The sequence below is a fragment of the Homalodisca vitripennis genome, chromosome 3, assembly GCF_021130785.1.
Source record: "Homalodisca vitripennis isolate AUS2020 chromosome 3, UT_GWSS_2.1, whole genome shotgun sequence".
NCBI lineage: Eukaryota > Metazoa > Arthropoda > Insecta > Hemiptera > Cicadellidae > Homalodisca > Homalodisca vitripennis.
In genome coordinates, this window is record NC_060209.1 from 185281077 (window position 1) to 185301086 (window position 20010).

Genomic DNA, 20010 nt, shown 5'->3' on the forward strand with positions numbered 1-20010 from the left:
TCAAAGTATACAACGTATTCGGCAAGTTCTTAAAGACTACAAACAGATCTAATTGAGACATCTACGTACTTATCCTGTAAACAAATTCATAAAATCTTATCCTGTCCAACTTGAATTGAATCAGCACAGATGGCACATAGTAAAATAACGTTTCACTCTAAAAAAAATATGACAGAACTTGGAAACAGCAGTGTTGCCAACGAAATTAGCATCTGTATTCTGTCATGTACTGAACTTTGTCATATAATTTTAAAACTAAAACTAATTCAATATCATGGTTTCACATACTGTAAATAAAACGATACAAGTGTAAAATAAAACCGTTATTAGCACTCCGTTCAGTTCACAACTTAACAAATAATTAAAGAGAAAAGTTTACATCTTATGAGGAGATTAACACTGTTAACTATCTACGAAATATTTAAAAAACAATCCTGAGAGGTATATTTATAGTAACAGAACAAATTGCAACTGCCACAAAGTAATCTTTTGGTCATGGAATGGAATGTCCTGAGTTTTAATAATAAGTTATATTGCAAGAATGGCTCTGTAGTTGTTGAAAGCTCCGGTTCTAACATAGACATTCATGAGTTCGACAACCACCACCAAAATTAAAACGTTTTTCAAAGATTACTTGCAGATGAAGAATGGCTATTGGATTGATATAATATGACTGAACTCAGTGGGGTAACTATGGGTGGGATGAGGGGGATAGAATCTCCCCAAGAGCGTTAAAAACAAATAAAATATTCATTTAATATCAACCCAACTTGTCTGAAATGCAGTAGTTAAATATTTTACTTCTGATTAAGCCGATCTAATTGATCCAAATTTAGATGCATTCAATTTATTCCATACTCCTCGGTTGGTATGCTCTTCAATGAATTCATGAACCCCCCCCTCCAAAGCTCCTATGTACGCCACTGACTGACAACTTTCCTGGTGTAAACTTTATCTGTGTTACCAGAGATTATCTGTGGATAGATAACAACTGATAACAGAAATGAGTCCACCAAATGGCTAAGACAGGGTTATGTTGTATTATTTGTAAGAAATGGTTAATGAAGCATGGGAATCTTTGAGAAAACAGAACGCTAATCTTGTTAACATCAAGAATGCTGAGGATCTGTTTTTTATAGGGTCTTCATTTATTAAATCACTCTCATCCTCTATAAACTTTTAAATGTGTGAACATAGAAAATTGTACTATGAAAACATTTATAGGACTTAAATTCGATTTCTAGTGGGAAAGGCAATTTTAACACTTCTCAAAATGTAGAACTGAGACTCAACATTTTGAAATTACTGGTAAATTCCCAGATTGTGACATAATATATTTTAATAAATGAAGAAAAACTGAGAAAACTAGAAGTATGTCTATAATATGGTGGTATATCAAATTTTACTCCAAACTAATAATTTTTAACAAATTTAACCGTTTTCACAATTTATTTAAACTATGTAAAAATTTAACTAGTGCAAAATGATTATATTTATTCTGTCAGATGTTTTTATGAATGGCCTTATCCTTTGAATCGAGACAGGAGATAAATGGATAAATAGAGGCATTTTCAGACAGATTGAATTAAATATGTTTTCGCTGTTAAACATATATATGGTTAAAATAAGTTTAGAATTTATACGATGTCTTATTACTTATTAATCTTTTAAAGTAATTTTCATAAAAAATAAAATAAAATAATTTTGTTGGATATTACATTTAATGGCTATCATACACAAGACTAGATTGGAAGGAATGAATATAAAAACCTTTAGTTTTCATCATTCTTCATCTTTTAAGATCTTTAAAATTACATGTTGTAATAGAAAAGTTTAAACACAGGTTTAATTTTAAAATATACGCATTATTTTCATTGTTAAGAGAAAATAATGATTTATGACATGGGATACCTATGTTAGAACAAGAGCAAATCTATGATACGTAAAGACTTCTTTATATACTGAAGTTGGAATGAACAAATTATTGGCCCTCATATTCAGCTACAGTATGTGCACGTAAGGTAAACATTTTTTACACAACTGAAGATGCTTCCAGATCTTGTAGATCGTGTCATGAATACGTAGTCACTAAAAGTTGTAGCCCAACTGTTAACTATTATGTTTATAATCCTTGTACGGTTACTAAAAGTAAATAGAACTCAAAACTAACTAAAATCTATAACTAGAAGAACGAAAGCTACAAATAGAACAACAAAAGTTACAACTAAAACAACGTTGAGTTCTTCAATAAAATATTGTGAAGAAAAACACAGACAGTATGACAAGGTTGAATGCCACGTACAGATCTCGTATATTCAGTTGGCAGTGGATACGCTGTTGTTGACTTTGTCCAAGCAAAGGTGGTTAAGGTTGAGAATCCCTTGTTGTTCAATGCTATGCTGGTCAGAGAAAATACTTAAAATTGTGCAATCAGTTTATATTTCATTCAATATAAAAAAAATTAAGACAAATGTATCAACCTCGGTTATAAAAACAACATTGCCTGACTAATATTGCAGATATAACACCAAAGTACAATATGTACAATTGGTAAATTATGTATAAAGAAGTACATGTATATATGATTTGTACATACGTATAACGTACATAAAAGTACGTTTAAATCCGAGATTTTTAGTGGCAGAACCACCCAATTTTTTTACCAATCTTTAAAAAATGGCATCTTTGTCCAAAGTTTTATAAATAAATCAGTTTGATTATTTTTTTTTATGATTGTTTACAGTAATCGTTCAGTTATATTCAATTATTGTAAATTGAATTGTTCATTAATATAGGGTGGCGCAAAAGTCACTGGACAGTTGGTTAAAAGAAGAAAAAAATAACAGCAAGACGTAGTACAATAGTTTTCGTCCGCGATGTTGGTATTATTAAATGTTGGTAATTATGCCTTTTTAAGTTGGCAATACCATTGTACAGATACTTTTTTTATGCTTATTTGTTTCCATTGAATAAAAACACACAACAATCGAACTAGTGAGTTCATCTGTGACACGTGTTTAAAGCTGTAGTCCCGGAATTATTATTTTTCTAATAGAATTAAACGAACGTTTCCAAAGAAAAGTTATTGGTCGAAGGGCAGATATTGACATGCCCCCACGTTCACCAGATATCACACCAATGGATTTTTTCCTATGGAGAGTAGTCAAGGACTCTGTTTATTCTCGAAAGCCTCATATATTATTGACGAACTAAAAGACTACATACATGACGCATTTTATGATTTGGACAATGATCCCACACTATGCCGTAGAGTATGTAACAGTATTCCAGAAAGACTTCAAAGGTGTATTAATGAAGACGGAAAACAATTTGAATATAAAAAATAATTTAAGTATTGTTTGTAATAAAAAATAATTTCAAATAAATCTAGTCTTGTTTTAACCAACTGTCCAGTGACTTTTGCGCCACCCTGTATAATTATTGTAACACTAACAAAATTTTGTTTCATGTTTTTGTGGTTGTTATTGTATTGAACATGAAGTAGGAATTCCACCGTCAGGTCATATTGTTCGTAAAAGATTGCGCTCAACCAAACAAATATGTAACCTACATTAGATAAAACATAAGAAACTCAACAGATATACACAGATCAGCTCAATTATATGTAAAACAATATATGATAGCCAAGTGTGATTGCCAACACAACACAAGAGTGCTAAATATCTACCACAATGCAATTTGTAAAATTAAAGGTACATTACAAACAACAACAATCAACATACATAGCACAAATATATCACAATACAATTTATGCGGCCATTCGACCCAGATCGAAACAGATGGCCCTCAATTTCCTGCATGAAAAATACTAAAACTAAAAGAGAACACGCTAATAATCTGTGTTTTAACACTGCTTATTGTCTGTAAAAGATTAAAGAGGCTTCAACCAAATTCATGAAAGACTCTCTTCATAAAAATACTTTTGCATCATTTAACTACAATGGCTGATCACATTTGGATAGCTATTTTTTCGGCTATTCATTTTCATAAAGGACTAATTATTTATGCTTTTCATTGAGATTTAAATCAGAAATGTATGCAACAAAATTACAACAGACTATTTCAAACTGTTTGAAAACCTTTATATTAATTTAAATTTGTTATATTAACAACATTACCTTACATTCAAAAATAAATAATAATGGTTTGGGTAAAATTAAATACACAAGTGAGATTTGATAAGTCGGGGAAAACTTAGAGAGAGGAGGACTGGTATGTATCAGGGTTATTTTTATATTTAGTAGTAACTTTCAAGAGTAACTGATAACATTTTCAGCTATATTGAATTATTACTCTTTGTTTCGTTCTCATTTAAACCGCAAAGTTTAAGAAATTATTTACTAAAAAAATATTCTGGTAGAATACTAACAGTTAAATACAATGGCAGGGTTTAGTTGTTTTAATGGACTTTGAAGGAATCAGCTGTAAAGAAATTAAACCATTATGAAATATTGTGATGTGTAATAAGACTAAAAATTTAAAAAAGGACAGGTTTCAGTTGTTGGGTTCAGAAGGTGTTAACAACAAAGAAATTAAATGATTACAATATATTGTGAAGTGTAATAGAAATTATACCTAAATACAAGGACAGGTTTTAGCTGTTATCTAGGGACTCAGAAGAAATGTCTGCAGATGAAACATGGTTTGACTATTGCAAACCTAGAATAAAATATGAACCTAAACAAATAGTTACCACAAGAAGAAGTGTTGTTGTGCGTTAATAAACGAAGAAGTGTTTCTTCTATTGAAAAAGTTATGGAGCCGGTTTTGGTTATAAATAATCTTCTTATAGTACTTGGAAAGGGACAGCTAATCAGATTCAATAGATGATAAAAACTGTAATACCCAGTCCTCTTATCTCTCTGCACTTTGCTTATACCTATCATACACACAGTTTAAATGATTAGTACCGATATTCACAATAGTTATTCTGATATACAATAATTTATAATAACTCTTTGGGTACTCAACCAAAACATTTCTTTGTGCCTGAGGAATACCGGTAACTTTTACCAAAGGATTACCGAATAATATTAGACTTTATTCTGCCGTTGTGTACTATTAAATTTTTGCCTGCAACTACATTATTTATTGGTAAATAATGATGATTTGGTAAAAATTACACATAAATAAATATTGTAAGAGTAACCATAGCAGTTTTTTTATACGACAAATGTAAAAGTTAAACCGTTAAAAAAAATTAAGTTACCAAAAAGTAAAAAAATTCCTTTTTTGAGAACCAAAAACATTAATTATAGATAAAAAATGTTGTGTTTACTCAAAACTACAGATAATATTGTACAGTATCACACATTTTTATTGCTTTTTACAATAAAAATAAAATTTTTACAATACTTTGGTAAAATTGTGTACGTTTGATATTCCATATGTTTTTTAAGTTGCAATGTATTTACAATCACAAATTGTAGTGTAAACCCATATTCAAGAATTTATATGGTGAATTCAATACATTTAATTGAAAAGTAAAAAAATAAAATTCAAAATGTAGTGATGTGTTTTTTGCACTTCTTTATGTGATTGAATATGCCGATGTTAGTACCCAAAGGGATATATATAAATTTTTAATAAGTATTGTTTATACATTTTATTAAAATTACTTATAATAAATTACCAACTCTGTACACAACAATATAGATAACCAAAGATCCAGTATAGAAAAAGAATTTTATATGTGTATAAATAAATGTGTTAAAATATGGTTTGACTATTGCAAACCTAGAATAAAATATGGACCTAAACAAATAGTTACCACAAGAAGAAGTGTTGTTGTGCGTTAATAAACGAAGAAGTGTTCCTTCTATTGAAAAAGTTATGGAGCCGGTTTTGGTTATAAATAATCTTCTTATAGTACTTGGAAAGGGACAGCTAATCAGATTCAATAGATGATAAAAACTGTAATACCCAGTCCTCTTATCTCTCTGCACTTTGCTTATACCTATCATACACACAGTTTAAATGATTAGTACCGATATTCACAATAGTTATTCAGATATACAATAATTTATAATAACTCTTTGGGTACTCAACCAAAACATGTCTTTGTGCCTGAGGAATACCGGTAACTTTTACCAAAGGATTACCGAACAATATTAGACTTTATTCTACCGTTATGTACTATTAAATTTTTGCCTGCAACTACATTATTTATTGGTAAATAATGATGATTTGGTAAAAATTACACATAAATAAATATTGTAAGAGTAACCATAGCAGTTTTTTTATACGACAAATGTAAAAGTTAAACCGTTAAAAAAAATTAAGTTACCAAAAAGTAAAAAAAATTCCTTTTTTGAGTACCAAAAACATTAATTATAGATAAAAAATGTTGTGTTTACTCAAAACTACAGATAATATTGTACAGTATCACACATTTTTTTTGCTTTTTACAATAAAAATACAATTTTTACGATACTTTGATAAAATTGTGTACGTTTGATATTCCATATGTTTTTAAGTTGCAATGTATTTACAATCACAAATTGTAGTGTAAACCCATATTTCAAGAATTTATATGGTGAATTCAATACATTTAATTGAAAAGTAAAAAAATACAAAAATAAAATTCAAAATGTACTGATGTGTTTTTTTGCACTTCTTTATGTGATTGAATATGCCGATGTTAGTACCCAAAGGGATATATATAAATTTTTAATAAGTATTGTTTATACATTTTATTAAAATTACTTATAATAAATTACCAACTCTGTACACAACAATATAGATAACCAAAGATCCAGTATAGAAAAAGAATTTTATATGTGTAGAAATAAATGTGTTAAAACATATGACTAAGAAAATCATAATTTTCTAAGACATTAAAATCTATTATCTCAAAATATTCATAATAATGTTAAAATACTTTGTGTTTTAACAGACTAAATTTTTTAGCACTGCTTCCATCTGTTAAAAACTTCAAACGTTTATCTGTTTTGTGTTCTATTTTCCTTTTTAATTTTATATACAAAGTTAACATCAAATAGTTTTCTTTTCCTTGTCAATTTCTTTTGGTTGGTTAATTTTAAATTATTCATTATAATCCATTTTTATTAGATGTAATATTTTAATGCAATTCTATTGAATGTTCCCTAGCTTAAATTTTTTTTGAGAATCAATTATAGAACTTATTTGACCCTTGTTTCCTAAAAAAATATATCTTTAGTACATGATTTCAAAGAACAACAAAGAGTTCCAATCTCATTTACACAATAGTAATGAGATATATAGGAAATGATAGTCACAAATTTTTAATAATAAGAAGCCAACTCTGGCTTACCGTGTTTGCTTGACTTTCTCCTTCAGAATTTCAAAGTTTGTTATTGAAATAAGGATTGGTTGGTAGTTCTTATTTTGAAGTGTCAAAAACATCTGAAAGAAGATTCATATTGAAGGAATAATATCATTCTTAGATGGAAATTAAACCATATGGATGCACATTTGTTCAGTAATCAGGTGCTTTAATTATAAACATATAATCAAAATTTTAGAATGTACTTATTATTACTTGTATGCATTAAAAAATCCCACATAACAATACCATAGACCAACAACACCAATAAACACAATTTCTGACCGAACTGCCTAAAATGAGCATCATTTGAACAAGATAAAATTCTAACCAGTTTGAGGTTATGATGGAAGGAGTCAACTTTAAGACCTGTATAATTTTTAGTGCTTTCTTTTTTTAATCAAGATCTATATCACGAGGTGTCACACATTGAGGTTATTGTTACAAGTTTTTAATCCTTTCCCAGAAATTTCCTGGGAGCTGAATGGTAAATATTAAATATTTTTAACAGTAATTCCATCATGTTACATCTCATTTTAAAAGCCTCCATATAAAGGAAAAAGGTGCTGAAAGTTTACGTTGTCTATCTAAGCATCAAATTGATGTTAACTTTACCGACCAATACAATTCCCAATAGAGTGATCAGAAATTTAATTTCTTGATGTCATTGGTTTTGTCTTAAAAATGGCATTAATTTGAAACAATCACTCGATAAGTCATCCAATTTAAAAGGTTTTAGTTCTCCACATGGCACATTTTGGGAAGCGAAGGACATTCAAGAAGAATATATATTTTTTGGGTTTGAAATACATTGAATATGTCTTGTTATTACATATTTTTAAAGCAGATTTGAAAACATTAAAACAATCTAACCATTCTATTAAGTTGATACAGGAATTTGATATAGATCCATCCCTTTATTATTATTTGTTTTGGAATTATTTTTATAAACCACAGTTGAGAAAGCAATAATAAAGTTTTGCAGAATCTCAGAGCACAATTTTAGAATACAGTTTTGCAGTATTGCAGGTACAAAATCAAATAGCACCTTAACTATTTTTGTGGGAATGTTGACAATATTGGGTAAAATAAACTCAACTTAAGTTCAGTATTACTTCTATAGAGATAAATCAAACTACATATGCAGTTACGATAACATAATAAGATTGAGGCACCAATGAAAATATTTAAAAATCATTACATGTATTTCAAACGTGAGTTCTCAGTTGCTACTTAACTGTCACGTACTATTTAACTAAAACATTATTTTGTACCAAGCAAAATTATATTTTTTAAATGTTGTTTTTAAAAACGTATTTAGAAAATGTTTTATTTGTATTTCGATTTTGATTATAAGTTGATTTCCCCAAACGTTCTGTCCGAAAACATTTTAAGATTCTATTAAAAATAATCTCTTTAAATATTTTGCTTACAGCAATTAACTTAGTAGACAATTATTCTTGATGTCCTTAGCATTAAGATAGCACAAAATTTGGAAATTTTAAAACTTTTCACCATGTTGTAGTCTAGCGAATTGTACAGTGCACTTTAAAAACTGGTTTATAGTAACATAGAAAGTAGTGTTTTTAAGATTTTGACTCATAACAAAATGAACAAAAATCAAATGTATATGGATATGTGTATCCAAAAATATGAATATCGAGAACAAATTGTATAACGTAGCTATGGTGGGAAGAGTTGATTCAATGTGAACATTTTGTTTAGCTCCAGTTCACCTTCATCTAAGTGCAGCTTCTGAAATATCTGATGTCAAAACAATGTAAAGAGTTAATTTTACGCTTCTTCGTTACTGACATTTTGGATCTCTTCAGACGAACATGACTCCAGATTCCAGGAATCAAGTCTGTGACAGCATCATATTCCAGATGCTGCACTAAGAGGAACGTGAACTGGAGCTGAACTCATCGTTCACAACAAATTGTACATATAATCCAATTTAAAATTACAACACAACGTATAATGGCGGTTAAGAAAAGCATATGCACTTGGGTTTGAAATAAAATTAACAAGTGTAGGTTGATCCCATCATGTTTAAGTAAACATTATAATGAAATTTTTCAACTAGAAAACGTAACTTTCTAGTGGTACGATACCAACTAATAACAAGGTAAAGAGTCACCACACCATATATGGCACAACAGGCCTCACTGAAGTTGCATGCAAAATTTCACGTCTATGGCTCATTCCATTAGCCTACATGTGTTAAACACATAATTGTCATGTGTTCAACTGTAATACGATTGTACTCAGTCTGATAACAAATTTATTTATTCTGTGATTTTCACGTTCCTATCATGGTTGCCCATAAGACTAATGTAAAAATGTTCACTAACGCCGAAACGGATGTCATGGCGTAACATACACCGTCATTGAACTCAGTAATATTTATATAGAAATGAAGTTTCATGCAAAATTTGACTATAGTCAGTCAAACTATAGGTCAGTTCATGATCAAGATATTGTGCGGACAGGCAGACAAATATACAGCCAGTTTAATTTTCTGTCTATCAATATGTGTGATAAATGTTAGATACCTCTTTCATTACATTCTGTTGAGGTCTTTTAATATTTCGTTGTATCAGTTTATTATATTTCTTATTAATTTTGATATCTTTAATATTGTGTGAATCAAAAATGTTGTTGATTATTCTGTTGAAATCGATATTGATGCTTTGTAAAACATATTTGTTTGAATGTACTTTATACACTGATGTACTTTATATTTAATACAATTTTAATTTCAAACTTATATGTTTTAAGTAAGATAAAAAATGTATTAGGTTTTATTTTGTTGAAAATTATGTATAAACTTGTTGTATTGTATCACTCAGTATGGGACAATCAACCTTGTCGACCTTTGATTAAGGCTTGCCACATTAGCTAGAGGTCTCAAATACCATGCGTGCATCTTGATTGAAGATGATGACGTTATTATAGTGGAAGATGAGAATGAAAAATCATCGTCCTCAACTTACTCTGGAATGCCACGACCAAAAAAGACTGATTATGAATTGAAAATGGACATACTTCAAACTTTACTGGACACTGGGGAAAGAGTTCCTATAAAATACAAATTATTTTGTGACATGGCCAAAAAATGGAGACCTGGTACAGAACTTTGTAGGTGTCATTTTCATGTCCTGCACTTCATAGTATGCTGAGATTTAGAACTATGGCGACAAGATCTAGGCCTGTATTTTTAGAACTTTACAATGTTTTTACGTAACACTGAACTGATGAAAATGGTATGTACTATATTTGTATTAAATTTGCTTTAGCTTATGATAAAACACGCTTAGCGTTATTCTTTTTTACTAAAAAGTCTTTTCATGTACAACTATACCCGATTAAATTGTTTAAGCCAAAATAAAGCATGAGTTATTATAAATATTATTATTATTATAAATAAAGCTACATATATGATAAATAACATTTGTCATATAAATAGATATTTTTAGACAACAAATGTGATAATACCGATTATGTTGTAACCCGAGTAGCTAAGGGTTTGTTCCTGTTAAGAGTTTAAAAAAATAATGTTTCCTGTAATGTATTGTCAAGTGTTTACTATGCCCATATTTTTAGTCACCTAAACTATGGAATCTCTATATGGGGTAATCCTCCATCTGCTAAAAAACTCTTCGTTTTACAAAAACAGTCCATTAGAATTATAAGTAACATTTCTAGTCAAGAGCATTGTAAACCCTTTTATAAGAAACTTGGTGTACTAACATTGTCGTCCATGTATATATTATCTATTTTAATGTTTGTTAGAAGCAGTTTAGGTAGATAAGGAATTAGCTGCAGTTCACAATCATGACACAAGAAACAAGCATAGGCTGCTTAATAGCAAGTGTATCTTTAGTTTAACTCATAAAAGTTTCCAATACCAAGGGATTAAATTTTACAATATACTACCTAATTTCATTCAAACTATTCCAGTCAATTTGTTCAAGAGACACATAAAACAAATTTTGATAAAGAACTGTATCTACAATGTAGAAGACTTTTTAGATATAGACGACTTTTTAAATTAAGCATGCTGTAGTTTAGCGACATTTTATTTGATTTTCTTTGATCATTGTTACACTTTTGACATAAAAGATGTCTATTGTCTAACTGTCATATAAGTTCTTCAATGTAAATTGTAAACTTTGTTATTACAAAAAAATATTGTATCGGTTTTTAACTTTTTTATTTATTTATAAATGTGTTAAAGCGGTAATTTTAATTGTTTGAATTTTAAACGTTAGTGTGAAGGTCTTTTGTCTTACTGTTGGTACTTAATTGTTTTTTTTTTCCTGTTTTTGTGTGTTTCTATTTGATAATTTGTGTATTTTAGTTGATCACTTTTTAATTTTTAACTTTAGAATAATATTTATCTTTAGATTACAAATACATCAAACACCTAAAGGAAAATAATTGTATTATAGTTTTTATTTATAATACATATTTACTATGTTCATGACAATGTCCACTTGTGTATTTAATGACAGTAAAGCTTCTTGATTCTTGATTCTAATACCTCAATAAAAACATTTATTGATAGCTGCTACATAAAATGTAACAAATTATTACTCAGAAGGATGAACCATATTGGGCTTTTTAATTTCAAACCTAGGTGCATATTCTTTTCTTGTTGACAATAATAATACCGCTGGTTGGTACTTATGGCACAACCAAAAAGGTTACCAGTACTCGTCAACCATATAATGATGTATTCTGTGGTGATAATTATTTGCGCCTGTGTTTTCTGGATGCCAACATGGAAATTTCAAAATTACAAACCGCTCAACATGAATTCAGTAAATGTTCGCAAGAATTTACGAACATTTCGAGGGCCATCGAGAGAAACGAGATTTTCCAGTTAGCAACACTCAACTTTTGAGTACTACCATTCCGAATTGTAATTACGGGTCATACAAGGAAAAATCCTACGGCCTGAGTAATAATAGCTAAATAAATGCTATGTCAAATCTGATAAAAAAATACTTTCCACATTAAAAATCTCATAATAGTCTAAAATGTATTGTACCTAAATAAAAATATACATTTTAATATTTTGTTTATCCATTTTACCATAAATAGAACTTATTTAAAGCAACTGTTAGTTTTAACAAATTTTTTGTAAATGAGAATAAATAAAGAAATTATATATGTTCAAAAATAAAAAATGTATCGCTAGATTACAATAAATAAAAATAGTAATTTATTAAAACCTACAGATACAATTTTTTAATTAATCATTTCACATTTCATAACACATAAGTTAAACAAAAATATCAGTAGTAAATTGTTTGGCGGAAAACATTTTATATAAAGCATAAAATATATCTTAAATACAAAAAAATATTCAATTACAATAATCAGTGTATAAAATATTTTAAAAATTAACCTATTTATTTTAAATAACTTATTTTACAATACAATCAGTTTGTGCTTTCTAAATGGTAACTGTTAAAATATTAAAACACATTTTTATAAGATAAAAAACTGCCAAATTTACGTAAAAATATGTATAAATATATGGAACATGCTGACATTGAGAAAAGATAATAATAGCTACCAATACTAGTATCACTTCTTCTGACTAATCGTGGTACATTACCTCAAACTTTACACGTACAATATAGTACAGTATTCGCTAAATAAATGCTTTCTTAAAAATGAAACCTGTTTTAGAGATGATTTTGTACATCTTATAAGTATCGATTACAATAAAAAAACATACAAAGTGATGTATCATGATAGTCAAATGACATTGGTTCTTTCCGTTGTATTTCAAATAACAATTAACCAAATTCAATCATCAATAAAGGCAAAGAATAATAAACAAAATCTATCATCAACATTCAACTATTTTGTAAAAATAAAATGATCGATTTGTAATCTATTATTTCAAATGATTATATCTAGACTAATTCTCAACTGAACATAAAATTTGGGTGTTAATCATTCTGTAACGTAAATATAATTGAGAACAATTCTAATAATAAAAGCAAAAATATATAAATAAAATTCATAAAAGTAATATTTTGGTCAAAATGCTACAACATTAATTAGAGAGATCAATACAATAATTTAATATTACATAAGTGCAATACAAACCTGTTATTATGTTATGTCCAACAATTTGGCAAAGGAAATACAATGGAAGAAACATGCACCCAGAGGTATGATAGACAGACCAGCTGTGCTAAATTAATTGTTTAACAATAGAAAACCAATGATAACAACAACATATGTTTTATCGAGATTCCTCGGCTGCTAGTTGTGCACGTGTGCCTTATATGTGACTACCGTAAGCTAAACAATAACTGGTAGCAACACACTTGACTTACAAAACTGTTAAAATATGGCGACAAGATGTATGTACATATCACAAGTAGAGTTCAGCACCACTATGTGCAGTACGGCCACCTGGAACAGATATACACACCTTCAATTATGGCAACGAGGTGAATGGACATATCACAAGTAGAGTTCAGCACCACTATGTGCAGTACGGCCACCTGGAACAGATATACACACCTTCAATTATGGCAACGAGGTGAATGTACATATCACAAGTAGAGTTCAGCACCACTATGTGCAGTACGGCCACCTGGAACAGAAATACACACTCTCAATTATGGCAACGAGATGAATGTACATATCACAAGTAGAGTTCAGCACCACTATGTGCAGTACGGCCACCTGGAACAGAAATACACACTCTCAATTATGGCAACGAGGTGAATGTACATATCACAAGTAGAGTTCAGCACCACTATGTGCAGTACGGCCACCTGGAACAGAAATACACACTCTCAATTATGGCAACGAGGTGAATGTACATATCACAAGTAGAGTTCAGCACCACTATGTGCAGTACGGCCACCTGGAACAGATATACACACCTTCAATTATGGCAACGAGGTGAATGGACATATCACAAGTAGAGTTCAGCACCACTATGTGCAGTACGGCCACCTGGAACAGAAATACACACTCTCAATTATGGCGACAAGATGAATGTACATATCACAAGTAGAGTTCAGCACCACTATGTGCAGTACGGCCACCTGGAACAGAAATATACACTTTCAATTATGGCAACGAGGTGAATGTACATATCACAAGTAGAGTTCAGCACCACTATGTGCAGTACGGCCACCTGGAACAGATATACACACTTTCAATTATGGCAACGAGGTGAATGTACATATCACAAGTAGAGTTCAGCACCACTATGTGCAGCACGGCCACCTGGAACAGAAATACACACTTTCAATTATGGCAACGAGGTGAATGTACATATCACAAGTAGAGTTCAGCACCACTATGTGCAGCACGGCCACCTGGAACAGATATACACACTTTCAATTATGGCAACGAGGTGAATGTACATATCACAAGTAGAGTTCAGCACCACTATGTGCAGTACGGCCACCTGGAACAGAAATACACACTTTCAATTATGGCAACAAGATGTATGTACATATCACAAGTAGAGTTCAGCACCACTATGTGCAGTACGGCCACCTGGAACAGAAATACACACTTTCAATTATGGCAACGAGATGTATGTGCATATAACAAGTAGAGTTCACCTTCACTGAGTGCAGTACGGCCACCTGGAACAGAAATATACACTTTCAATATGGCAACGAGATGTATGTACATATCACAAGTAGAGTTCAGCACCACTATGTGCAGTACGGCCACCTGGAACAGAAATACACACTTTCAATTATGGCAACGAGATGAATGTACATATCACAAGTAGAGTTCACTTCCACTGAGTGCAGTACGGCCACCTGGAACAGAAATACACACTTTCAATTATGGCAACGAGATGAATGTACATATCACAAGTAGAGTTCAGCACCACTATGTGCAGTACGGCCACCTGGAACAGAAATACACACTTTCAATTATGGCAACGAGATGAATGTACATATCACAAGTAGAGTTCAGCACCACTATGTGCAGTACGGCCACCTGGAACAGAAATACACACTTTCATTTATGGCAACGTGATGTATGTGCATATAACAAGTAGAGTTCACCTCCACTGAGTGCAGTACGGCCACCTGGAACAGAAATACACACTTTCATTTATGGCAACGAAGTGTGTATGCATATCACAAGTAGAGTTCAGCAACACCTTGTGCAGTACAACCACCTGGAACAGAAATACACACTTAAAATTATGGCAACTAGATGTATGTACATATCACAAGTAGAGTTCACCACCATTAAGTGTGGTATGGCCACCTGGAACAGAAATACACACTTTAAATTATGGCAATGATATGTATGTGCATATCACTAGTAGAGTTCAGTATATGTAGCTTGGCTACCTGTAAACAATTTAAACCCGTTGGACAAGACACACTAAGAGCCGTTCTTGTTCTGAAAATATCCTAATTAAATGTTGATTCCATGGTGTTTATTGGTTCTTTTACTAAAAAGATAATACATTTAATTCTGTTCTGTTACTGGCAGCACTGAATTGTTTTAGGTTGTCAGGTGTAATTTGAGAGATTAGATGTGTTGTTTGTTTTTATTTGGTTGTGAGATTGATTGTAATGGAGTGTAAAACCTGCAGGATTCTGTTGTTGCTTTGTAATTAGACATTGATTGACTGCAATTCTGAAATAGTGATGGGAATTTAAAAGACATTATTATTTCCTGTGCTCAAAAACTGCTTGATGATTCATGGTTTGTTGTGTGAATGAAGAACTTATACGTCAAGCTAAAGGTTATTACGGATTGTTTTTTCAAATTGTATAGTATGTTTAATTAACTGTAAAGTACAGCCGACTCTCGATAATTCAAACATTCGATAATTCAAAAACTCTTGGTAATTCGAACGAAAAGACCGGTCCCTTGAAAAACTCTCGCTATTTCGAAATTTTTTCAATGCATTTTGATACACTCGGTATTTCGAACTTACCGCAGAGGACAGACTAATTTTGAACACGCAGTAATTCGAAGTCTTGTCGGCGGAACACTCTATAATTCGAAATGACGTAAACGGAATTGAGGTTAGGCCGATACAGAACACGCAGTAATTTGAAGTTCACTCGACATACAAGTACAACTCTTTGTAATTCGAATTGAGAGTCGGCCGGTGGGAAACACGCATTTCAACTTATTCCTGTCATAACAAGAAACTTTGCATCCTGTGTCCAGAGCATACTCTTTGCAGTGTTGGTTATGTTTGCACCGTGTTGTGTGGAAGTCGTGTTTGTTGTGTGTAAGAAGTGTTTGTCGTGATGGCTACTAAGCAAAAATATAAATGTCTTTCTCTTTCGGAAAAGAAAGAAGTGATCGCGGCGGTAGAAAGTGGTAAAGCGAAGTCGGAAGTTGCAAAAAACATTTCAAATCCCTGCGAGTACCTTGTCTATCATTCTAAAAAATAAACAAAAAATAGTTGAAGTGAGTTTCGTAGCAGGAAGAAAAAGAACGACAAAATGGTGAATATCCTAGATTAGAAGAGTGTTTAGTTACATGGCTTAGACAGTGTAGAGATAAAAATGTTCCTGTTGGAGGTTCGCTTTTAAAAGAAAAGGCAAAGGCATATGCTAAAGAGCTTGGCATCCCCAGCTTTGCAGCAAGCGAAGGCTGGTTGACTAATTTCAAAAAACGTAATGGTATATTTTTTAAAAAGGTTTGTGGGGAAAGCGCTAGCGTTAGCGACAGTGTGTGTTCCGATTGGCATGCAGAGTTGTCCAGCTTAACAGAAAGTTATGAACCACACAACATTTTTAACACCGACGAGACCGGCTTATTCTTTAAATGCATGCCGGACAAGACATTTACATTTAAAGACGAGAAATGCCACGGAGGGAAACATAGTATGGAAAGGTTAACTCTTCTGTTGACTGTTAACATGGATGGTTCCGAAAAATTGAAGCCCCTCCTCATCGGGAAAGCAGCAAAACCTAGGTGTTTTAAAGGTATCCAGTCATTTCCCGTAACCTACCGCTCGAACAAAAAGGCGTGGATGAAAACGGAGTTGTTTAACGAGTGGTTAAATTCATTGAACAGCGACATGAAAAAACAAAATCGTGAAATCCTCTTATTCCTTGATAACTGTTCAGTTCATAACAACCCTCCAAATCTCTCGAATGTGAAACTTCACTTTTTTCCACCAAATACAACATCCAAGTTGCAAGCCTCTAGATCAAGGCATAATTCAAAACTTCAAAGCATTTTACAGACATGAAATAGTCAAGATTGTACTGGATGGAATTGACAGTAATGAAACTCCAAACATCTCTATTCTCACAGCCATGTTGATTGCTGAAAAAGCGTGGAAAAGTGTGAGTCAACCGACAATATTTAAACTGTTTTCGTAAGTCTGGATTCTGTGTTAACACACCACCCGATGAAGAACTTCAAGTTGTGCAGCCAAACACCTTGGGAATCTCACCCTGTAATAGGAGATGTTCCATTTGAAGATTTTGTGCATGTTGAATGACGAAGTTGCAGTATGGGGAACCCTTAATGATGCTGAACATCTTGGCCGCTAAAGATGAAGAACAACCTGATGTTGATAACGATGAGGAAGACCAGGAGTTCCCACCTGTCACACTGAAGGAAAGCCAGCACATCCTTAGAAAAAGCTGTGCCATTTTTCTTTCCAGGTAAAAGCATCGCAATAAACTACTGTAGTTAGCCTATCAATTTGTTAAAATGATTAAAAAATGCCATATAACTCTCCACACTGCAATTTATCCATCATTTTTTTACTGAATTTGATGTCCGAAAGTAGCGTAGACTTTTTTTAACCTTAGGGTCTTAGGGCTGTAAAATCAGATGTTTGTTTAGTTTAAAACTTCAATGTAAATACTGTATGTCACAAGTTGTAATACAACCAACAAATTACATAATTTTCAGCATTTGTTACGAAATACGCTGTGACAGTTGTTTTCTTTCTTTTCTTTGCAGGACAGAAGTTCGGCGGGAAGTGTTCGACGCACTATTTGTGTTAAACAAGGTCGTCGATGAGGCACGAATCAACAAGAAAAAGCAATCAAAGATAACAGATTTTTTCAATTAATCATTAGAAATTAATGGTTCTTTAAGTTTTTGTTAGTTTGCCGTATGACGTTGTGTGTTTAATAAAAAAACTCTTGGTAATTCGAATAGTTTTCTTTTCCTCTCAATAAATCGAAACTCTCGGTAATTCAAAACTCTCACTAATTCGAATTTTTTTGCATGTCCCACCAATTTCGAATCATCGAGAGTCGACTGTACTTATGTGTCCAGCAAAAAAAATCATCATAATTGGCTACGAAAGATGTTTGTGGAAATCCAGTAAAAAAAACATTACTTGTAACATTTTTCTCCTTTTATTTTTTAAGTTTATTATGCAAGATACAAGCATGACAAGTTTTATTTACATAAAGAACAGTGTCATATCCTAGGTAAAGTATGTTAAAGTTAGTTAGAAAGTAACTAAAAAATAATAATGATTAACAATTTCTTAAAATTAATAACTTTATTACAAATATAGTATTTTACTAGATTCAATGAAGATTTTACTGGAAAGAGAGTGGTAAATAAATAATTATTGTTCCATTTTTTAATGGATTTTGCTTCAGACAGCTTTAAACAAGTCTTACATTTTCTTTAAATTTAATTGTTGCAACTGGTACTGCTGATACCTCAATAAATACTTCTTCAATGAAGACATGTATATGCAGTTTTGGTGAGCATCAGTTATACAATAAGAGAAACTCACCAGCGTTACGTGATGAGGCGGGGCGAGTGGAGGCCCTCCACCTGCTTGTCAATAGGCGGGCAGTGGTTGCTGCCTGGCGGGCCCCAGTCGTGCAGTCCGCCAGAGTTTGCCAGCCGGTGTGTGAGACGATGGGCTATTGAAAACCCACCGCTGCCCTCCAGCTGGGTCAGGACAATAATTACTTGCCTGAAACATTTTTTCAATATTTAAAACTTTTCCCCCATTTTGTTCATTACACCATAAATCACCTGTCCTAGACATTATTATTCATCTATTATATGGTCCAATAATTATTTTTGCTTTTCAGATTATTTTTAATTTAGTTGATCACAGCATAATTTTAGCTGTACCATAATATAGAAGATACTGTACCTATACAATTTTTATATTCAATGGGGGACATCTATTATTAAGTAATCATGCGAAATAAATTTACAATAATATAAATTATTATTTACATGAAATTAAAAAATATGTAATTTATTTAACACTGGTTACATTGAAAATATCAATCAGCCTTGTTCATGTACAACGTTATATAGGTAGTAACATTTTTGTATATTTTACTGTGAGGAAAGATAGTATAAATAAAAGTTGAAAGGTAAGGTATGAAAGAATTTCAGCTATATTAAAATAAAAATTTAATAAATTTAAATGTATTTCAAAAAATAAAAATATTGTTCATGGATATGAACCTTTTGACTCTACCTCATACATTGGTAAAATTTTACACTGCATTATTGACTATGATGCGTATTGGTGATATAGTTCATTTCCCTTTTAGTGCTACAGCGTCTACGTCTACGTATTTTTATATATATATATTAGTTCAGTTTATGCTATTGACTGGCTGCAAACGATGACAGTTCATCCAAAAGCCACAGAGTAACGATATTTGTATATTTGATTGCTGACGACCAGCTGT

General features: G+C 31.5%; 1 protein-coding gene across 3 annotated transcripts in view; it reads right to left on the reverse strand.

Moving 5' to 3' along the window:
• Positions 1 to 12652: 12652 nt before the first annotated feature.
• LOC124357853 (calpain-D-like) overlaps positions 12653 to 20010 on the reverse strand; it is a 60618-nt gene continuing 53260 nt past the window's right edge. Inside the window, exons 12-13 of one of the 3 annotated variants that reach the window (XM_046809929.1) lie at positions 19086 to 19271; positions 12653 to 13768 (exon numbers count right to left, since the gene is read on the reverse strand). In XM_046809929.1, the coding sequence (XP_046665885.1) occupies positions 19091 to 19271 (181 nt within the window). In that variant the 3' untranslated portion in view covers positions 12653 to 13768; positions 19086 to 19090. Of the gene's footprint in view, positions 13769 to 14158; positions 14873 to 15262; positions 15332 to 19085; positions 19272 to 20010 lie in introns of those variants that run through there. The other 2 variants (XM_046809932.1, XM_046809930.1) reach the window with 2 other exon arrangements.